The sequence below is a fragment of the Oncorhynchus gorbuscha genome, linkage group LG10, assembly GCF_021184085.1.
Source record: "Oncorhynchus gorbuscha isolate QuinsamMale2020 ecotype Even-year linkage group LG10, OgorEven_v1.0, whole genome shotgun sequence".
Lineage (NCBI taxonomy): Eukaryota > Metazoa > Chordata > Actinopteri > Salmoniformes > Salmonidae > Oncorhynchus > Oncorhynchus gorbuscha.
In genome coordinates, this window is record NC_060182.1 from 35,175,650 (window position 1) to 35,196,617 (window position 20,968).

At 41.7% G+C, this 20,968-nt stretch overlaps 1 protein-coding gene across 2 annotated transcripts; it reads right to left on the reverse strand.

Annotated features, from left to right (window-relative positions):
• Positions 1–892: 892 nt before the first annotated feature.
• LOC124045969 (serine/threonine-protein phosphatase 6 regulatory ankyrin repeat subunit C-like) lies at positions 893–19,991 on the reverse strand. 2 transcript variants are annotated; one of them, XM_046365831.1, is made up of 26 exons: positions 19,765–19,991; positions 19,367–19,453; positions 17,700–17,778; positions 17,420–17,490; positions 17,084–17,284; positions 16,741–16,828; positions 14,576–14,718; positions 14,158–14,370; positions 13,828–13,906; positions 13,520–13,717; positions 13,236–13,353; positions 13,052–13,120; positions 12,773–12,913; positions 12,598–12,660; positions 12,340–12,451; positions 12,159–12,230; positions 11,820–12,021; positions 11,484–11,571; positions 11,130–11,247; positions 10,623–10,842; positions 8,851–8,938; positions 7,448–7,531; positions 7,101–7,246; positions 6,892–6,974; positions 6,581–6,755; positions 893–5,686 (listed from the first exon to the last, which is right to left on the reverse strand). In XM_046365831.1, the coding sequence occupies exons 1-26, from the start codon at positions 19,789–19,791 to the stop codon at positions 5,418–5,420; spliced, it is 3,234 nt and encodes a 1,077-aa protein (XP_046221787.1). In that variant the 5' UTR covers positions 19,792–19,991; the 3' UTR covers positions 893–5,417. The 2 variants fall into 2 exon arrangements, with proteins under 2 accessions (XP_046221787.1, XP_046221786.1); XM_046365830.1 differs by having other exon boundaries at positions 12,340–12,454.
• Positions 19,992–20,968: the final 977 nt, after the last annotated feature.

The window sequence follows — 20,968 nt, forward strand, 5'->3', positions numbered from 1 at the left end:
GATTTGTGCTTTCAAAAAGTTACTTCAATATTGGTGCATTCAACATCCGGTAGGATATTGTTCAGATAGTTCACTCCATATGACTCAAGTTCGGAGACCCATAGCATGCACACAGAATCGGCCAAGAACGTAAAACACGAGTTGCTTATTATAGCTCACATCACATACTGTAGGTTGAGAATGGTTTTTTCAGAGAGATGCGCTCTTCTATGCTTTTACCTGTCATTCATAAGGCTTCCGGGAGGTAGAAATGGAAGACCATGCGGTAGAGTGAGCATTCATTTAAAAACACATTTAAAAAAAAGGCACCAACCACCTCTGAGCTGGTTATCACACAGGTCCAAATGATGGAAGAATCGTGATGAGACCACAAGCAGGGGGAAAGCTAGCATGAGTGATACTCTACAAAACCTCCCACATTAACTAACTTGAGGGGGTAAATAATTACGGCATAGCAGTCCCCCACTATAGAATGTGTTTTCACACTACTTTTCCTCATGACCTCCATTGAATTACAGATTCTGCCCTTCACATACTAGAACTCTCTAAATTTGGTCCTTAGAAATCACACTGACAACAAGGTAGATGTCTGTTCTTCCTTTTTCTCCTCTCCAACCGGTATGGAGGTACTTAATTAACAGCGTTATTTGGTTTTGGAGGTGACAGTCGAGCTGCCAAGACCGGTAATAAGTGAAATCCCAATTTTTCACTTACAAATATGGCAAAATCCCCCAAACAATCACAAGGCAACCTTGAGCAGTGTGCCACCAACATGGATGCATGTGCTTCTACACCAAAAGGATCTCTGTGTGCGACCGAAATGACACCACATTCCCTTTAGAGTACACTACTTTTGACCAGAGCCCAGTGGGTGAGACCCCCCCCCCCGTCTGCACTATGTAGGGCATAGGGTGCCATTCGGGACACATCACATAATAGCAAAACCAGCAGAGATTTTAGCAGTCCCACTGGGAAACATAACTAATGAGATGTTAGGTGTTATAACTTAGTAGGTACTGCAAGAAACTTGTTCCTTTGCCTTTAAAAGGCTCTGCTGTGAATTAAAAATGTTACATTTGTACTCGATGAAAGATACTTCAAGTAAGAATAGGGGCATCCATCGAGGACGAGGTAAATCTATTCCCTGTTAACCATACATCTGCAAACATTAAAAACTGTCCTATAATAATTACAAACCACAGGCAAAGAAATTACCATTAATTATTATTATCCATTTTTGCCAACACAAAGTCTGTCCAATTATAAATATTTTAAATCTTCCATCCATTCTTTTCTCCAGACTACCACCAACTCTATTATATGATTGCTTTCCACTTCCTACGATCAGTACTAAGTGGTTCAAACCATTAGTCACCACTGACATCATGACCTGTATCTGTGCCAGCAATGCTTCAAATCAGAACTTAATAATCATTCAACAACAAAAAAATATTATAATAATAATGTTCATTCTAACCATGGCTACCACAGTAAATAAGTCCAAACAAACACATTTTCTACTGACCAAGTACAGTATGACTATTATGCTTAAAGGCAAATAAAGGTTTCTATGGCACTAAATGGATGTAGCTAGCTAGGTGCATTTTCCTTTTCAAAAACTGGCTACCAATTAATGTAAAAAAAAAAATGAAAGCATCTACAGTGTAGTTAAATGTCCTGTTCAGAAGATATTGTAAGGCAATCTTAAATGGTGTTCGAGATGCATGTTCACACCCTCCAACCTCCTGTCTCCAGTGTCAATACGTGGTTATGACATACACATAGGGGCCTCGGTATAACTGAAACACATTTAAGAAAGACCCATAACAGGAAGACTAATAAGACAAGTATTTCTTTCTGCTACTTTATCATTTCATGAATGCCAGAGAAATGCAGTGTAATAGTTCAAAAGTCAGGAGATGGCAAATAGTCTTGTTCCAATTTGACCTTAGAGTCACATGTCAGTCAATTCATGGCTCAGATTTATATTCAGTATGTACATTGCTCGAATGCATGCATATGTCTCAAACCCATTGCTATTCCTTTTCAAATATATATTTTTAATTATCCAATGTACTTTGGCAAATAAGGCCCTAACTGTGACCTAAGATTCTCATGTGACGACTACTCCGCAAATCTTCAATTGGCATCTATGAAATGCTTTGTTGGATTGGCCTAAACACAATCGAAGAGCAATAGATGTGCTGCGCACGTCTTTCACAGTCATTAATGCTACAAATAATCCTTTACATTGCTTCCTAATATTAAACCCTAGGGAAATATATTTGACTTGTTTCTTTAAAGTGAGAATTATGATCTCAAGCTCCTTTCCAATGAGTTCTCAGTCTATCAATGCAACACAGATATGGGGTAGTCCCAGATGGGATATATACTGAAGAACTGGCGCCATCAGCTGGACAAGGGGATTGAAATATAAAATCTATATACATATATACACACACACACACACACACACACACACATATATCTGGCTCGTGTTCCTCTGCTCAGACATCGCTGGCACATGCCAGATATGTAAAATACCCATCAGGTAACCACATCACTATGTAATAGCAATCAGGTGCCTGACGGCACGCAGTCGATGACGTGGCACGCAACCGTCGGCTGATGCATGCAGTGTCTGAACTGGGGAACGTGTACCTGACCTGCTAGCCAGACACACCTGCGGTTGGATGATTGAGGTAATCAGTGTGTATTGTACAACACGCATCCCTCAGTGTGGAGTTAGGCGAGGAGCCTGAGGAGGATACAAGCACGGCGAAAGCAAGCCTACCTAAAAATCACTGGACTAACCACAAGGACTAGTTCGTGGACCCTGGGATGGCACCGTGATGACTGGATTTTGGACCATGAGATCTTTTTAGCTTTAGAGTTTTGAAGTTAAATCTCCGTCAATGAAGCAGCGTATACAATCCTTGCAATCTGCTCCTGTCTTTTGCACTTTAGCTACGACCCATATGTAAATATACATATGCATGTATTCAGACTGCACACAGATATGCTGAATGTGTTAAAGTGCTTAACTATCTCAAGTGCCTTGGATCAGGGCTAAAATGGAACTGCATTTCAATCAATCCATGTCATTTGGTTCCTGGTTCCACACAGTCTGAGACTATTCTCTCCCCCAGACAACACTGACTATAGGGCACAAGATGATATGCTACTCTGGTATCATAGTAGGTCCTCATGTTTCTCATCCAGAACTAATGCATGTCATTTAGCATTCATCAAAGAGGAGGTTGTGGCGAAGCAATGAAATGAAAAATGAGTCACTGAAATCTATTGATCCTCTGATGATGTCATGGAAAAGATGGTGTAAAAATATTTAAATTAAGTCAGGCAAAGAGCTCCAGTGGTCTGACACCACAAATCTACAATGTATGTAGAGCCACAAGACAGGATACATAACAAAAAAGGAATTTCACACTTATCGGCTTTACTAAAAACACAAGTATTACTACCGGCCATATGAGAGTGTAACAGTCTCCTCTCAGTTCCTTGCTACAGTGAGTAACCCTACATACCTACTAGGCTTTCAAGTCTCTCTTGTCAGTCATGAATTCTGTCCAGAGACATGAACAATCAAGCTCAACCAAGGAATCATATCCTCAACAGATTAACAAGTCTGAATAGGATCCAACGCTTCTCTGCTACCCAGTGGGTGAGACCCCAGGGTTCGTCATATCATGCTATCCTGCATCCGTACTGCCATGGAGGCAATCAATTGCATTTTTTAGGGGTTCTAGGCACAGAGCGAAAAATGCCTTGGACACAGACTTTAGCCATTAGTCTAGAATAGATCATTTCAATGTTGCTAGTATCGGTACTCAAACAAATAAGGTGAACATCAAACAAGATTTCCAAGGAAACAAAAGCCCTTGAGACTATGATTGTCTTTTTGATAACGTTCAAAATGACAGAAATTAAATATTGCTTAAATTATATAAGAACAAAAAAAGAACACACACAAAAAGAAGGTAAGAACACTTGTCAGTCCAGCGTTTCAATCTCACACCAGAACTGACCACCGTACTAGACAAGATACAAGCTTTTTGATAGAGTAACAGTGGTATTTCTCCAGCTCCAAAACGGCTGAAGTAACATTTCAGATTGACCAAAGACAACATTTTGGGAAATAATACAAGTAGGATTCCTCGCCGAAGGTAATTCGAAATCAATGTACCAAAATGTTTTGGGAGTGATTAAAGAAAAGAAAAATGGGAAATCAATTGAAATGGCTTGTAAGATTATCACTGAGCAGTAATCTTAGAATTCAAGGTAATGTGCTCAGAAAACAAGAGGCTTTGCTGAAGGTCAATGGGGCGAGTCCACTCCTAAAGACTTCAAATAAATAACCAAGGATTCATTGCTACTACTTTCCCTGTCTAGCCGTTCAGCAGCTGCAAAATGACTTAAGAGGTATCTCAACATCGATCTTTCTCTGTAAATATTTCTCAAATAAATATTTTGTCAGTCATAGCAGTGATATTCACCTTTGGTCATAATGTATATGCTTTAAACCAAATTCTCACTTAGTAAACATAAAATTGTGTTCTAGACAATACTTCAGCATTGAGAGCAAATGTATGCTGAAATGCCAACCTGAGCATTGTTCTCCTTTGTAAGGTGACATGCTTACATATTCATCTTTCAAACTTTAGCAGCCCTATGAAATTCTCCTCTATGAAAATGCCCCCAAAAAAAAAAAACAAGGCCAAAAGTTGAAATATTAGGTTACCACAGAAGGTACATATTATATATATTTTTTTGTTAAAGTCAGAATCTTTATATTTAAGCATTGCACTTTTGGGTAGGACTTCATTCATAAAGTCCTTCACTATAACCTGTTGCATCATTCTCCTTTTAGGAAGGCTGTGCATTTCTCTAGGAGGCCAGCACGTCATCCAATGTTAAATACTGAATGATATGAAGAGAAAATAAAAGGGACTCAACAAAAGACTAAAAAGAAGGCAAAAATAAAATTTTAAAAAGAATAAACAGTGCTTTTAGCCGTCAGTCATCTTTCTGTGCTGATGACTACCTATTTGCAGGACATTATTTAAAGGGATTTTGTGGGTGGTTATTAGTAACCATTTTGGAACAAACCAGTATTCCAGTGACCTTACAGAAAGAGAGATCGGTCTCAGTGTTAAGCACTAACTTATACAGAGCTGGGATAGATAGATGCTGTGGGCTCCATTTGCATATAGGTTTGACTGCACTTCAGGAGAAGATCACACACACACACACACACACACACACACACACACACACACACACACACACACACACACACACACACACACACACACACACACACACACACACACACACACACACACACACACTACCCTGTGGTGGTGGTAGTGCTGTCAGACAGTAGATGTAGGATGACCTCACTCAGAAAGGCATCCGTCCAGGCTGACAGCGGCATGGCGGTCTTTGACATAGCCGTTGTGATGATGGAGGCCTCCGTTGGGCAGCGGCGTGCAGGAAGCAGTGATGCCGCAATGCTTCAGTAGGTTGAGACTGGGGGAGACTGAGGAAGAGGAGCAGGGGCAGGAGGAAGGGTCCAGAGGAGGGAAAGGTTTCATGGTGGAGAGGATCAGAGCCAGGCAGTCAGCTACGTCCTTGTTGGGGGCGCAGGCCAGGGCTGGAGTGTGTCCTTGTCGACAACAAACGCACAATCAGACCGCATACACTTGAAAGCTGTGGTCTATGGCCTATGCTCAAGGAAAATTGAAATACCTAAAACAAGTACCGTATAACTTCAATTAAATAATGAGTCTCAAATAGCCGCCAGTCTCTTGATAGCCAGGCAACGGCACACATTTCAGAAAATAAATTGCTATTTCAAATACAAGTAGGGGCTAAATTAATTGTTTACGGGTTTAATGTTATGTATGCACACATGACTGTAAGTCGCTTTGGATAAAAGCGTCTGCTAAATGGCATATATTATTATTATATTATTATTATTATTATGTTTGATTGGTTACATTAAATAATTCAGTAATGACTCGAATAAATGATCGCGATCACGCGTTTTTAAAATCGGCAGGAGGAAGCTGTTAGCCATCTGAGAACCGCTAGCTAACTGACAAAAACTGTCAACTTCGGGAGTACAGACCACTAGAATTTTTTTTTTTTTATTAAAAATACATTTTAAAAATCAGCAAAGGTATGAACTACAAAAAAATGCAGAGTCCAAGGAGAATCATTATTCTGTCAAGGAAAATATATTTTTCTATTTTAATAAAGGCATTTTAAGACAAATTAAATGGGACAGTGTAAATTATAGCACAAGAAATGAAGAATTTGATTAAAATCCTGGAAGGGAATGCTGGAATTAAACAATTAACTACGCAAATGGGAAAAAAGGAAAAGGAAAGACGCCTGGCTCAAATAGAATCTCAATGAAAGTTTTACGGTAAATAACAAAAAATCTGAAGTCAATTTCGAGCCCAAGCCCATAACACAAGACTACATGGCGTAGGACTTCCTGATGTTTAAAATTAAGATGTTTGGGCAAAGGATAAAGTGGAATATTGTCTCTTACCCTCCTCATCCACTGCCAGCACTGTGGCTCCTCGACTCAGCAGTGCCTGGACAACTGTGGCCAGACCGTTGCGTGCTGCTAGATGCAGCGGCATCTGCAGTGCAGTGTTGGTTGCATTGATGAGGGTAGGGTTATGGATCTCCCCCAGAATCAGCAGGGCACACATCTCATGAGCCTGTGAGACAAATAGAAAAAAAACATGCTTACGTCAACCATGATCATAAATACATGTTCCATCATCTCAGGTCATGAGAGAGGTGCTGCATAGTCAAGGATTTCTGAGCTCGGATTATATTTTAGGTGGTGCTTACTTTGCTGCAGGCCAGATGCAGGGCAGTGTTTCCATTGTCGTCCAGCAGTGTCAGGTCAGCCTTGGCTCGGTGCAAGAGGATGGCTGGAAATCACACAGGATTCACCCCAACAGATAACGCATTCACTCTCATCAAGCGTTGCCTCACAGGACTCGCTGAACTCTATCCTTTCGCAAAACATCAACGGAAGAGGTGCTCTGTAGACTTACCCACGGTGCCACTCTGTCCGTTGTCGGCGGCGACCATGAGAGCAGAGCGTCCGGTGTGGTCCACGGCATTGATCTCAGCTCCGTGGCGTAGGACCAGCTGCAGCCCCGCCACATCCTCAGCACATGCTGCGGCATGAAGAGGGGTCCTACAGGCACAGAGAGAAAGAGACAGCCCAACATTGGTGAGCTCAGTATCGCATGACAATGAAATTAGAGTTAAAACTGGATGAAACTGGAGTCCACATTAAGTACAGAGGTACATACATCTTTAAAGGTATACAAATGACAGGAGACACCCAAATAAACATCTAGTAAGATAATGGCACCTTGTTCTCAATAGGCCTTACCTTTCTTTAGTATCCCTGGTGTTAACCATCTGTACGCCAGCAGATTCCAACAGCATCTCTGCAGCTCCACTATGGCCATTCATTCTGCAATAAATCAAAGATGACCAAACATGACTAAATTAGTGCTAAAACATCAAACCCATCATCCTTTCCCAAACATTGTTGACAGACATTGTCCTAATAATGTACAGGTAACTGCCAAAATAAAGGAAACGCCAACTTAACGTCTTAATAGGGCGTTGGGCCACCATGAGTTAGAAAAGCTTCAATGCAGCTTGGCATAGATTCTACAAATCGGTCTTCCACCAGAAATTCCATCATTTAGTATTTTGTTGATGATGTTGGAAAACGCTGTCTTAGGCGCCACTAATCTCCCATTATAATGTTATTGGGTTGAGATCTGGTGACTGAGACGGCCATGGCATATGGTTTATGTCATTTTCATGCTCATCAATCCATTCAGTGACCACTCGTGCCCTGTGGATGGGGGTCATTGTCATCCGGGTGACACATAGCCATGGTAGACAAAATAATGAGTCATGGGTAACTGCATATGTAGTCTGTCTGACAGTGGGCGTTGCGAGACAAGTGGGAGGATCAACACAAGTGGGTGTATGGAAACCTAACAGCTAATTGGGAAGATTAGTTGCCACTCAACACAGTTTTGTGCGACTACTTTCTGCTTCCTTGTAGCACTTTAGCGAAGCCTAACCCTTTCCCTCCAAACCTGCCACGTCAGTGAGCCTAACCTGCCACGTCAGTGAGCCTAACCTGCCACGTCAGTGAGCCTAACCTGCCACGTCAGTGAGCCTAACCTGCCACCTCAGTGATCCTAACCTGCCACCTCAGTGATCCTAACCTGCCACCTCAGTGATCCTAACCTGCCACCTCAGTGATCCTAACCTGCCACCTCAGTGATCCTAACCTGCCACCTCAGTGATCCTAACCTGCCACGTCAGTGATCCTAACCTGCCACGTCAGTGATCCTAACCTGCCACGTCAGTGATCCTAACCTGCCACGTCAGTGATCCTAACCTGCCGAGCTAAAATGCTACAAGGAAGCAGCCACGCAAAACAATCGTGAGGGGCAACCAATCTACCCAATTAGCTGTTAGGTTGACACACGCACTGCTGTTTATCTTCCCACTTGTTATATTGCAATGGCCACTTTTAGACACTCCACGTATGTAGTTACCCATACTTGAAAATAATATGCCTGCCCAGCATTGTTATACAGGTCACTAAGCATGATGGGATGTAACTTGCTTAATCAACTCAGGAACTACACCTGTGTGTGGAAGCACCTGTTTTCAATATACTTTTATCCCTCATTTACTCAGGTTTTTCCATTTGGTCAGTTACCTGTATAATCATGTTTAAAACATTGACTAGAGAATACTCACAGAGCACAGTGCAATGGGGTAAAGGAGTTTCCCTCCTGGATACTACAAGTTTTGTGTTCAAGTAAAACCTCCAAACAGTCTTCTTGCCCTGAGAAAGAAGACAAAAAGTGTGTTTCAAATTTGCATACTGCTAGCGATTTCATTTGAATAACGAACGGTCACGCTACAAAAACGGATATAGGTTCTCCCCTCACATTCGATTTATACATACATTTCATATACAGTACCTTCAAAAAGCATTCACACCCTTTTGACTTCTCCCACATTTTGTTTTGTTACAGTCTGAATTTAAAATGTGATTATGTGTCACTGGCCTTACACACACACACACAACCCCACAATGTCAATGTGTAATTATGTTTTTAGAAACGTTTACAGATGAATTAAAAACATAAATGTCTTGAGATAATAAGTATTCAACCCCTTTGTTATGGCAAGCCTAAATAAGTTCAGGAGTAAACATTCGCTTGACAAGGCACACCCTAAGTTGCATGGACTCACTCTGTGTGCAGTAACAGTGTTTAACATGATTTTTGAGTGACTACCTCAACATACAATCATCTGTAAGGTCTCGCAGTGAATTTCAAACAGATTCAACCACAAAGACCAGAGGTTTTTCCAATGCCTCGTAAAAAAGGGCACCCATTTGTAGATGGGTTAAAAAAAATACAAATAAAACAATTGACATTGAATCCCTTTTGTGAAGTTAACATGTTGGATAGTTTATCAATATACCCAGTCACTACAAAGATACAGGTGTTTTTCCAAACTCAGTTGCCGGAGAGGAAGAAAACCGCTCAGAGATTTCACCATGAGGCCAATGGTGACTTTAAAACAGTTACAGAGTTGAATGACTGATCAGAGAAAGCTGAGGATTGATCAACACATTGCAGTTGCTCCACAATACTAACCTAAATGCCAGAGTGAAAAGAAGGAAGCTTGTATAGAATAAAAATATTCCAAAACATGCTTCCTGTTTGCAATAAGACACTAAAGAACAACTGCTAAAAAAAGTGGCAAAGAAATGGACTTTTTGTCCTGAATACAAATCACTACTTTTGAGGCAAATCTAACACAACACATCATTGAGAACCACTCTTCATATTTTCAAGCATGGTGGTGCTGGCTGCATCATGTTATGGGTATGCTCGTCATCGGCAAAGACTAGGGGGTTTCGGAGGATAAAAATAAGTGGAATAGAGCAAACAGACAAAATCCTAGAGGAAAACCTGGTTCAGTCTGCTTTCCAACAGACACTGGGAAATAAATTCACCTTTCTGCAGAACAATAACCTAAAAACACAAGGCCAAATATACACGAGAGTTGCTTACCAAGAAGATATTGAATGTTCCTGAGTGGCCAAATTACAGTTGACTTGAAAATGGCTGTCCAGCAATGATCAACTACCAACTTGACATAGCTTGAAGATTTTTTTTAAAGAATAACACACACACAAAAAAAGTGTACAATCCAGGTGTGCAAAGCTCTTAGAGACTCACAGCTGTAATCGCTGCCAAAGGTGATTCTAACATGAATTGACTCAGGGGTGTAAATCCGTATGTAAATTAGATATTTCTGTATTTCATTCTCAATAAATTTGCTAAAAATTCCAAAAGTATGTTTTCACTGTCATTATGGGTTATTTTGTGCAGATGGGTGAGAAAAATAGCAATTGAATCAATTTTGAATTCAAACTGTAACACAAAATGTGGAATAAGTCAAGGGGTAGGAATACTTTCTGAAGGCACTGTATACACTTATTGAACGCTGACCTTGGTAAGCAGCCCAGTGTGATGGCGTGTACTCTTCATGGTCCAATAGGGAGTCAAGAGGGTCGGAGCGTGTGGCCGCACGCAGCAGACTGGCGAGGATGTCAGTGTGGCCGCGGGAGGCAGCGTAGTGCAGTGGGGTACGACCCTGGCCATCCCGACACAGTGCAGAGGCCTTGTGGTCCAGCATGGCTGTGACACATTCATCACGGCCCAACGCAGCCTACGGGACAGGGACACACAGGGAGCGGCGAGGGACGGGGATAGAGTTATTTTCTCTCTGCTCCAACCTAAGAGTTACACAGCTAGATTTCCTCAAATTCTACTGTGCTTTCATAATTATTTCAAACTAATGCTGTTCCCTTAATAAACTCATGTTAGTGTTCCTCTCTATCACACAACTGAACCAGCCAGGCTGTACAACATTAACTTTTTCACAGGACACGGTTACAGTAAGTGTAGTGGATGTGTAACCAGCCCAGTACTGCTAAGCTCAGTAGTGTGACTCACCCCTCTGTGCAGGGCAGTGCTGCCCCTCTTGTCTTTGGTGTCAGGCCAGGCCCCCTTCTCCAACAGCAGGTGGACACAGTCTGTATGGCCACCCAGGACGGCCAGCATCAGAGGAGTCCTGAGGATGAGGGGGACCATACAGTCATTTACATAACAGTACAATACAAGCCAACATCAACAATAAAGCCTCCTAGCAGGCGGAATGTGCGATTCTGCAAATCTTCAGTAAACAGCTTAAACGGTATTCCTGACTCTGGATCTATACTAAAAATAAACAGAATAATTGACCTCCCAACCAAAGACGATGTCAGCAAAGCTTCCTGGCAGGCAGTGAGAAACGGAGAGAGCACTCACTGTTCCTGCGTGTCTGTGATGTTGGTAAGGTCTGCCTCCTCCCCACTGTCCACCAGCATGTGCAGACATTCAGTGTGGCCGTTGGCAGCTGATATGAAATGACAAATATCATTTCATTACACACTCAACCCTGACTGCTAGTTTCTAAGCTATTACATACTACCTGAGACAGACAACATGGAACAATACGCAGGGACACACACTTGCAGGTAAGATAGTCAATGTATTCATTACACCTGGCACAAACTAACTTGATCAGCATCATTTGCAAAAATACATTCCACATCCAATTCTAGGAAGGGCGGGGGGGGTTGAGAGGCATGGCGTGATCCGTACCTGCGACATGTAGAGGGGTCCACATGTGTCTGTTCTCGTTGAGGAGGCAGGAGGCCCCCTGGGCTAGCAGGACCTCGACACAACGGGCGTAACCTCTCTGGGAGGCCAGGTAGAGCACAGAGCGGCCCGAGGCATCCTGCACGTCCACGTACGCAGCAGTCTCCGTCAGCACACGCAGCGCCTGCCAGTGGCCATTATCAGCCTGAAGGGGGAGAGGAGATGGTGCACGACAGGAAACAGTCATGTTTTTGGCTGCTCTATATGAACATGGCATCTTCTCCACACAGTCTCAAGCGGTGATGTATCAGAGAGGGCTTTAGGAATGAAAGGCACACTTACAGCTAAATGCAATGGACTCACTGGAATACTGCTCTCAATGTCTCCCAATGCGTTAAACGACATTTCCAGGAGCTGAAGGAACATGGTTATGCTGCATTACCGCCCACACAGCAAGGTCATGGTGAAAAACAATTCACCGGTTTAGCTTCGTAAGGTATTGAACACAAACAGAAGGACTTACCAGCTCCAGGTTCTGCTTGTTGCCATGGGAAGCAGCATAGTGAACAGCACTGTAACCTTTAGAGTTGACCAGGGACGGGTCGGCACCGTTGTCCAACAGATGCTCCAAACAACTACTTACAAAGACAGACAAATAACAGTCAAGTGAATGTCACGAAATAAACTAAATTGCGAGTCCTTTAAGCAGATCTTTAATTAGTGTTGCATATTCTGGACTGTGGCCGCTATACAAAACAATGGTTGCAGACAGTAAACTCACAAATAGGACTCCTTTGCTCCATCCTCCTCCCTCTGAAGAGTCCCGGGGAAATGTCGGTCCATTCTGGAAGTGCAGAATTAAACACATTTAAGGACAAATTCCACACACAGCCATGTTTCCTGAAAGCGCGTTGTCATGCGTCAGTGTATTTTTGCGATGGAGTGAGAGCTCCTACCTGCAGAAGGCCTGGGAGGCAGCGGAGTAGTGCAGGGGAGTACAGCCTGTACGGTCAGGCTCGTTGACCTCAGCGCCAGCGCTCACTAGGGTCACGGTGCACTGGTACCTCCCATTAGCAGCTGCATAATGCAAAGGAGTCCTGAGCGAGAGAAGGCCCACAGAATCACTATCAGTCCATTCATCAAATGTATTCACAAAGCACTTCTTACAGCAGACAGTAACCCACACCAGCATGAGTACAAACAGAAAAGCAAACAATCAACGATCAAAAACTCACCTTCCCGACTTGTCCATCTGATTCAAGTCGGTACCACTGCTTAAGAGCATGTTCAGACATTCAACGTTTCTGTCAGAAGAGAAGTGAGGAACACAATGACGAGAACGGCTGATTCGTTAGACGGCATTAACCAATACAGTGGCTCAGAGTCGGTCCCGTTTTGGAGTGCGGTTCTGACCCTTACCCTCCAGAGGCAGCAGCGTGTAGACACGTCCTCCCAAAGTTGTCTGGGATGTTGATGTCAAACCCGGCTGATAGAACGTGCTCCTTACTCATAGAAGAAACAATACTGTACAGCTGACCTGAGGGGAGAGGAAGAGGCAACTAGAAATAACATCCAACACGTGACACTACAGTCAGACACAGCCCCTCCAGTGTATAGAATCCAACAAATGTGTGTAAATGAATGATATAGTATATATATATAGTATATATATATATATATATATATATATATAAGGTACCAACCTGAGGAGAGTAGCTTGCGACAACAGTCTGAAAACCCATAGAGCACAGCCAGGTGCAGAGGGAACATCCCATGAATCCCTTGTCTGGCTGTATCTGCACCGTTGGTCATCAGAGTGCTGATCAGCAGCTCATGGCCGTACTTAGCAGCAACATGGAGGGGGGTATTGCCATATTTATCCACACTGTCAATCTCTCCACCTGGGGGGCAAAACAAAGCAACGGGAAGAGACGAATGAGTAGAGAACCAGTGGGACAAGAGTAATTTAAAGCAGCCTCACAGGTCAGTCAGAAGGGGTTGTCATGGTTACCGTTTTGGATGAGGATCTGAGAGCGGGTGAAGCGTCCGTGTATAGCTGCCATGTGCAGGGGGCTCTTCCCTTCTTTACTCTGGAGATGGAAAAAACACATGTTTTACTTGTCTTGCAGACAAATCATTGTTTAATCTCCACATAAAACAAAATGTCAGGGTGAAAATGGTGGTAGGGATGGCATTGGTCAGTCTTAGAGAAGGAGTGCAGATCTAGGACCAGTTAAGCCTTTTCGATAATAATGAATTTGATTATATGGACAGGAGTTAGGGGATCTGAGATCAGAAATCGTACTCTGAGACCATTTTTTAATACATTGGGGCCTCAAACCTGCTGGTTGACGTCAGCCCCGTTGTTGACCAGCAGCTCCAGGCAAAGGGCCCCGTTGGTGGATACAGCAGCCAGGTGCAGTGGGGTGTAGCCACTCCTGTTGGGCTGGTTGACGTTAGCTCCGTGGTTCACCAGTTCATTGGCCACAGCCTCCTGGCCTGTGTAGCAGGCCACATGCAGTGCAGTGTTCCCAAAGGCATTGGGCTCATCCAGCTAAAAGAGCACCAACACACAAGACATGAGCAATTAGCTAAGTAACAAAAGGTTTTAAAAAATGGAATAAAAGATAAAACAATTGAATTGTAATCAGAGATAATCCTCTGCCTCTTCTGAACATGGCCAGACCATGGTTGGTAATAAGTATTATTTACTATGGCCATCTTGAGAGTCAGTTTACACATTTGAACTCCACACTCACCTCTGCCCCGAGCCTCAGAAGGTACTTGACGATGTCAATGTGTCCGCTGGCAGCTGCAGCGTGGAGAGGGGTGTAACCCTGCTTGTCCTGGCAGCCTTTGTCTGCACTCCGAGACACTAGCAGCTTCACCACCTCCAGATGCCCTATAAGACACAGGGGAGAGGCGAGAGGCCGGGGTGTGAGGAGAGGCCGGGGTGTGAGGGGCGGGAAAAGGCAGTGTGTCCTGTTTTTAATGTCACCCTCTTGTGAAGAGTACATCCACTGTTCATCAGAGCAGGGTGAACTGTAGTTTTAACTATGCTTTCTGGAAAGTAAATATCTTTCCAGGGGAACAAATAGTTACTTTGGAGGTGACTGCAACTATTTGAATACAGATCCTCGAAAATGACTATTTTTCTGAAACTGCCTTCAACTGATGGCAGGGCTGCATGTGGAACTGCATGTTGAAGATAGAAATGAATGAAGAGAGTACACATAATATCCTATACTATTCCAATCTGTATTGTATCATATCTAATCTACAAAATACATCAAGGTTATTAAAGCATACTAAAACGAATCATGAAAAAATGAGTAAACTGAAATAAAATTAACAAACATGTTTGAAAAACGAAAACTATCATCTTTTACTCCTATACCAAATAAAATGAAAACCCCATTTGATTGTAAGCTTTTTATTTGTTATTTTATTGGGTTCACACTGAAATGGACTTTATCATTTAAAGGTAGACTCAGCGAGATGACTGCAGATATTGGCCACGTTTCATTGTTTATAGGTTAAAGCAACTGACTGTAGACGAAAGTCGAGGAGTGAAGTTGGGGGAGGTGCATCGGCGACAGCAAAAGTCAGACACTAGTGTGGTTTTCCAACAAAAAGGCTCAGTACAACATGGCAGTGCTGCCATTGTTTCAGACCTGGGTTCAAATACTATTTTAAAATATCTCAATTACTTTCAAATGTTCTTGTTTAAAAACACACAAGGGATATTTCACTCAGAATACAAACTAACATGATTGTCCACCTACCAGGCTGTAGTTGATTCAAGGCAGTTCTGGGATGTAAAATGTCCTTTCTAAACATAATAGCCATAGTTGTTTACTCTTAGCATTCTCAGTGCCTGTGTAATAAAACTGGGAATACTTTTGGAGCAACGTTTTATAAGCACATTTGCATTTTAAATGCATAGCAATGACCCAAGAGTTTTTGTAACCACTGTATACAAATATAGTGACTGTTCTTTATTCCACTTATGTAATAACTTATGCATTTATAAAGCAATTTCCAAAGTCCTATGTAACAACAATGTTGCTATGGTAATAATATGTTACTACACATGTATAAGAACTTGATGTCAAGTGTTACTGTATCACTTGGTCTCACTCATTCTGAAAATATATTTGTTAGTCATTTTGAAGTTGTGAAAGTGGTTTACTGTATTGTTGAAGTGATTCCATGCCCCTCGTGCATTTAATTCTAGGCTATAGGCAAATAAATAATATTTGAATATATGCAAGTTGTTTTTCTGAGACCTGATTTGAATATCAAAAGAAAATAGTTGCTTTTAGTTGAAATTCTATATAAAATATATGACTACTTTGAGTATCTGAAAAGTTTGTATTTTCAAATAAACTAAAAAATACAACAATGTTCTGCCCAGGTCTGGTGTTCATTCAACTGAAAACAGGACTTTAGGAGAAACAACAGCCATTTTTCATCACCTGACATTCTTGCCAAGTTTAGGAAATTCATGATTTTTCACCCATTTTATGTTGTTGAAGCAATCAGCAGTTAAAACAATAAAAGTGCTCTCCGCGCCACTGTTACGGTCAAAGGCTGATGGACGGGGCTGGATAAATGTAACCTTTAAAACTTATAGAGTGCATTGGATGCAAGGAATGACCATCCATTTTATAAAAATTATAGTTTTAACCCCGTTTTGAGGCTATACAGTGTTGTTTAAATGTACTTGATTACAAACGGAGTAAAACTAGTTCATATTTTGGGTTCTGATGGGGTACGACAGTTGAACGAAGCTCAGGAGGCATTTATAAGTTACATTCTTCAAGAATCAATGGGTACATGTCATTCATTTATCAGTCCAATGGTGGATGTAGCAACTGCGGATTGTCCTTTTAAGAGTTTCCCAATGCAGATAACAGCTCACCCAAGTACGCTGCCCAGTGGATAGGCTGTCTCTCTCTCTTATCATTGGCACTCAAGTTGGCTCCTTTATTCAGCAGCAACTTCACCATCTAAGGACAGACAAAGTTCATATAAATATATTATATACATAGCATTTTCATAATTCATACTCCTGCTAACCTGGGTCCGTATTCACAAAATCATCTCAGAGTAGGCATGCTGGTGTATGATCAGTTGTTCTTTATTTGAACTCCTAATGAATAAAATGAGAGACCTGATCCTAGATGAACACTCCTACTCTGAAATGGTTTGTGAAAATGGCGCTGTTCTAAGTATAAACAATATTTCGAGCCCTCCCCTCTCACCTCCATGTATCCACTCTGAGCAGCATGGTGCAAAGCGGTTCTGCCAGTGCGGTCTGCCATGTTCAGGTTGCTCAGCTGGGGGAGCAGGGCCTCTGCACAGCGTGTGGCTCTATTGGCAGCTGCAACATGCAGTGGTGTCTGCCAGAACTTGTCCCGTGCATTGGCCTCAGCTCCCTGCCGCAGAAGTAGTCCCACTGCCCTCTGGAGAGAGAAGGAATAAAACAGGGCTTGAGAAAACACTTCTTGACCAAACCCAAACATTGTCCATGTTTGAAACAGTTTGCTACTAAGTGCTATATAAATCTTAACATGAGAGAGATGATCAACATTCCTTACTTCATTCCGGGAGGCAGCTGCCCTGTGCAATGGAGTTAACCACACATGGTCCTTAGCATTTACATTTGCACCTATGAGAGTGTACAAGACAAGGAGCATTATTAGAGGGCCATGACAAGTACAGTAGAGTCATACTAATGAACAGACACTACACAGTGCTACTACAACTGCAAGTAGACCAAAACCACATTTTCATTGCACACACATCAGAAGGTCAGGCGGGAGCATTCTGTTTAGCAAATAGAAGTACCAATGATTGGTCCATTTTGGTCACAATTACCTGCATTGATGAGGAATTCCATGATATGAACATCTCCCAAACAGGCAGCAGCATGTAGCGGCGTGCGGCGCTCTTGGTCCTGTGGGGAAGATGCAAAAATCTATCTCCCTCTTACCCCATCAGCCACCAATATGCACATTTGTGAAATATTGCTGAAATATTTACATTTAGGCCTTCTGTTGACTTTGTACTGTTATTGCATATACACACTACCGTTCAAAAGTTTGGGGTTGCTTAGAATTGTCCTTTTTGAAAGAAAAGCACAAAAAAATGTGTCCATTAAAAATGGTTGAGAAATACAGTGTAGACATAGTTAATGTTGTAAATGACTATTGTAGCTGGAAACGGCTGATTTTTTTATGGAATATGTACTTGTCCTCTTGCTCAGTTGTGCACCGGGGCCTCCTACTCCTCTTTCTGGTTAGAGACAGTTTGTGCTATTCTGTGAACGGAGTAAGTGGTACACAGCGTTGTACGAGCTCTTTAGTTTCTTGGCAGTTTCTCACATGGAATAGCCTTCATTTCTCAGAACAAGAATAGACTAACAAGTTTCAGAAGAAAGTGCTTTGTTTCTGGACATTTTGAGCCTGTAATCGAAGTCACAAATGCTGATGCTCCAGATACCCAACTAGTATACCCAACTAACTAACTAAAGAAGGCCAGTTTTATTGATTCTTTAAATCAGGACAACAGTTTTCAGCTGTGCTAACATAATTGAAAAAGGGTTTTATAATGAACAATTAGCCTTTTAAAATTATATACTTGGATTAGCTAACACAACGTGCCATTGGAACACAGGAGTGATGTTTGCTGATAATGGGCCTCATGCACACGCACCGAAACTAAAAACGTAGGTCTATAAATATAAAATAACTAGAGATTTCACACCAGTGACCTCAGTAAATGTTTTCCTGCCTATTAAGATTTAAATAACTTGAACATATATTGTTTTGGTAATATTTTTCCCAATATTGTTTTCCTTTTTCCACTTTAAAAAAAATCTCCCCACATAACTTCTGGGGACTGCCTTCTTAACCAGATGGGTACACGTACCCCTTTTTTGGAAACACTGCTCTTGGACAAAGTTACTTTTATCAACATATTTGCCTGTATTCACACTCCAGTGTAGTAGCCCACCCGGCACAGCCAGAAGAGGACTGGACACCCCTCAGAGCCTGGTTCCTCTCTAGATTTCTTCCAAGGTTCCGTCCTTTCTAGGGAGTTTATCCCTAGCCACCGTGCTTCTACATCTGCATTGCTTGCTGTTTTAGGCTGGGTTTCTGTATAGCACTTTGCGACATCTTCAGATTTATTGTACACCTATGTAGATATTCCTTTTTTAAAGCAGATTCTTGCTACAATAGTCATTTACAAAATTAACAATCTACACTATTTCAGATCAACTTGATGTTATTTTAATGGACGAAAAAATGCATTTATTTAAAAAACAATGACATTTCTAATTGACCCAACTTTTGAACGGTAGTGTATATAGTAACGAGGTTTCTGGGAAATACAAAATAAATAATCTCATCACATGAACTGGGTAAAGGACCCACACGGCACCCCTCTACTTGCAATAACTGGAGAGATGTTGAGATACAGTCCAATATCAATGCCATAAAACTGAGCCAGTGCTACAGCACTGTCTGCCACCACAAGCATACCAGTGCATTGACATCCTCTTTCTTGTTGTGCAATAGTTGTTGAATTTCATCGGCATTCCGATTGAAAACCGCTTGGACCAGTGGAGGCTGGGGAGAAGAACAGGAGAATGTCACGCTGTGCTTAGCAAGGAATGGTAGCTAGTTAAGTGAACAGTTTATATACATCAATCAGCGATACTTGGGCCGCGCCGAGGTTTAGCTAACGTTAGCCATCTAACTAGCAATCCTACGACATTTCTTTCAGACAGATCCTTGCGTCAAACGTTATTTAACTATTCGACTTTTAGGAAAATGCTATCATAACACGGGATTAGCTAGCAAACCGACAGTCTATCAGCTAGACAGCCAAATAGCCAGCCTAGCTTTCCAACTAGCATGCTAGCTACTTGCTAGCTCACCTGGTCTGTAATGTTGAGTACTCCCATCTCCCAAAATCAGCCAGGACGGAGCTCCTTCATTCGGGTGGAACTGCAGTGTATATTAAACGACAGTTTTGATTTTCATTTTTCAAAGTTAACTCATGTAGCTAGCGATCTGCATAGATAGCGCTTGATCTGTGTTGCTGTCCGTCTCTGCTTGATGTTTGTTTGTTGCTTCGGCTTTCTGCTATCCTGCACATGCGCAGTTTCACGCTCGTTCTTATTTAACCTCAGTGGTCTTGCTCTCCCAGACAATGCGAGGGCCTCTGTTTTCAAGGGGAACGACAATTATATACTACTAAATGCAATTAAAAATATTCTCGTACTTTTTAAAATTGCACTAGATTAACATATAAGGAATCATGGTTTACTCCCAAAAATGTTATTCGCTGATATTGTAGGCTACCTCCGACACAGTTGGTGGCAGCAACGCATCGGTGGGTCAGCTGTTCTGTTTAATACTAGTTTGTCCAAAAACAGCACTGGTGTAAAGTATTTAAGTAAAACATACTTTAAAGTATTACTTAAGTCGTTTAGGGGGTATCTGTACTTTTTTTTGACAACTTTTACATCACTACATTCCTAAAGAAAATGTAGTTTTTATGCCATACATATTCAATGACACCCAAAAGTACTCGTTACATTTTGAATGCTTAGTAGGACAGAAAAGGTCCAATTCACGCACTTTATCAAGAGCACATCCCTGATCATCTCTACTACCTCTGATCTGGCAACTCACTAAACACAAATGCTTTGTGTTTCTGAGTGTTGGAGTGTGCCCCTGGCTATCCGCAAATTTAAAAACAATTATTCCATCTGGTTTGCTTAATAAGACATTTTAAATACTTTATACTTTTACTTTTGATACTTAAGTATATTTAAAACCAAATTATTTTATACTTTAACTCAAATAGTATTATACTGGGTGACTCACTGTTACTTGAATCATTTCATAACGAGTTCTTTACTTTTACTCAAGTATGACATGAACTGGGTACTTTTTCCACCACTGAAAAACAGTACGGTCAAATATCATCTATTGACAAGATAGTCGAGTGACCGCTCTTAACAATGGAAATAAATGTCATCAAAGATGGAAGGAGGCGAGATTAGTTTGGACCATTCTATCCAACGAAAAGGCAGATAAGCATGTGAACAAGCATATTTTTTCATTTTATTTAAC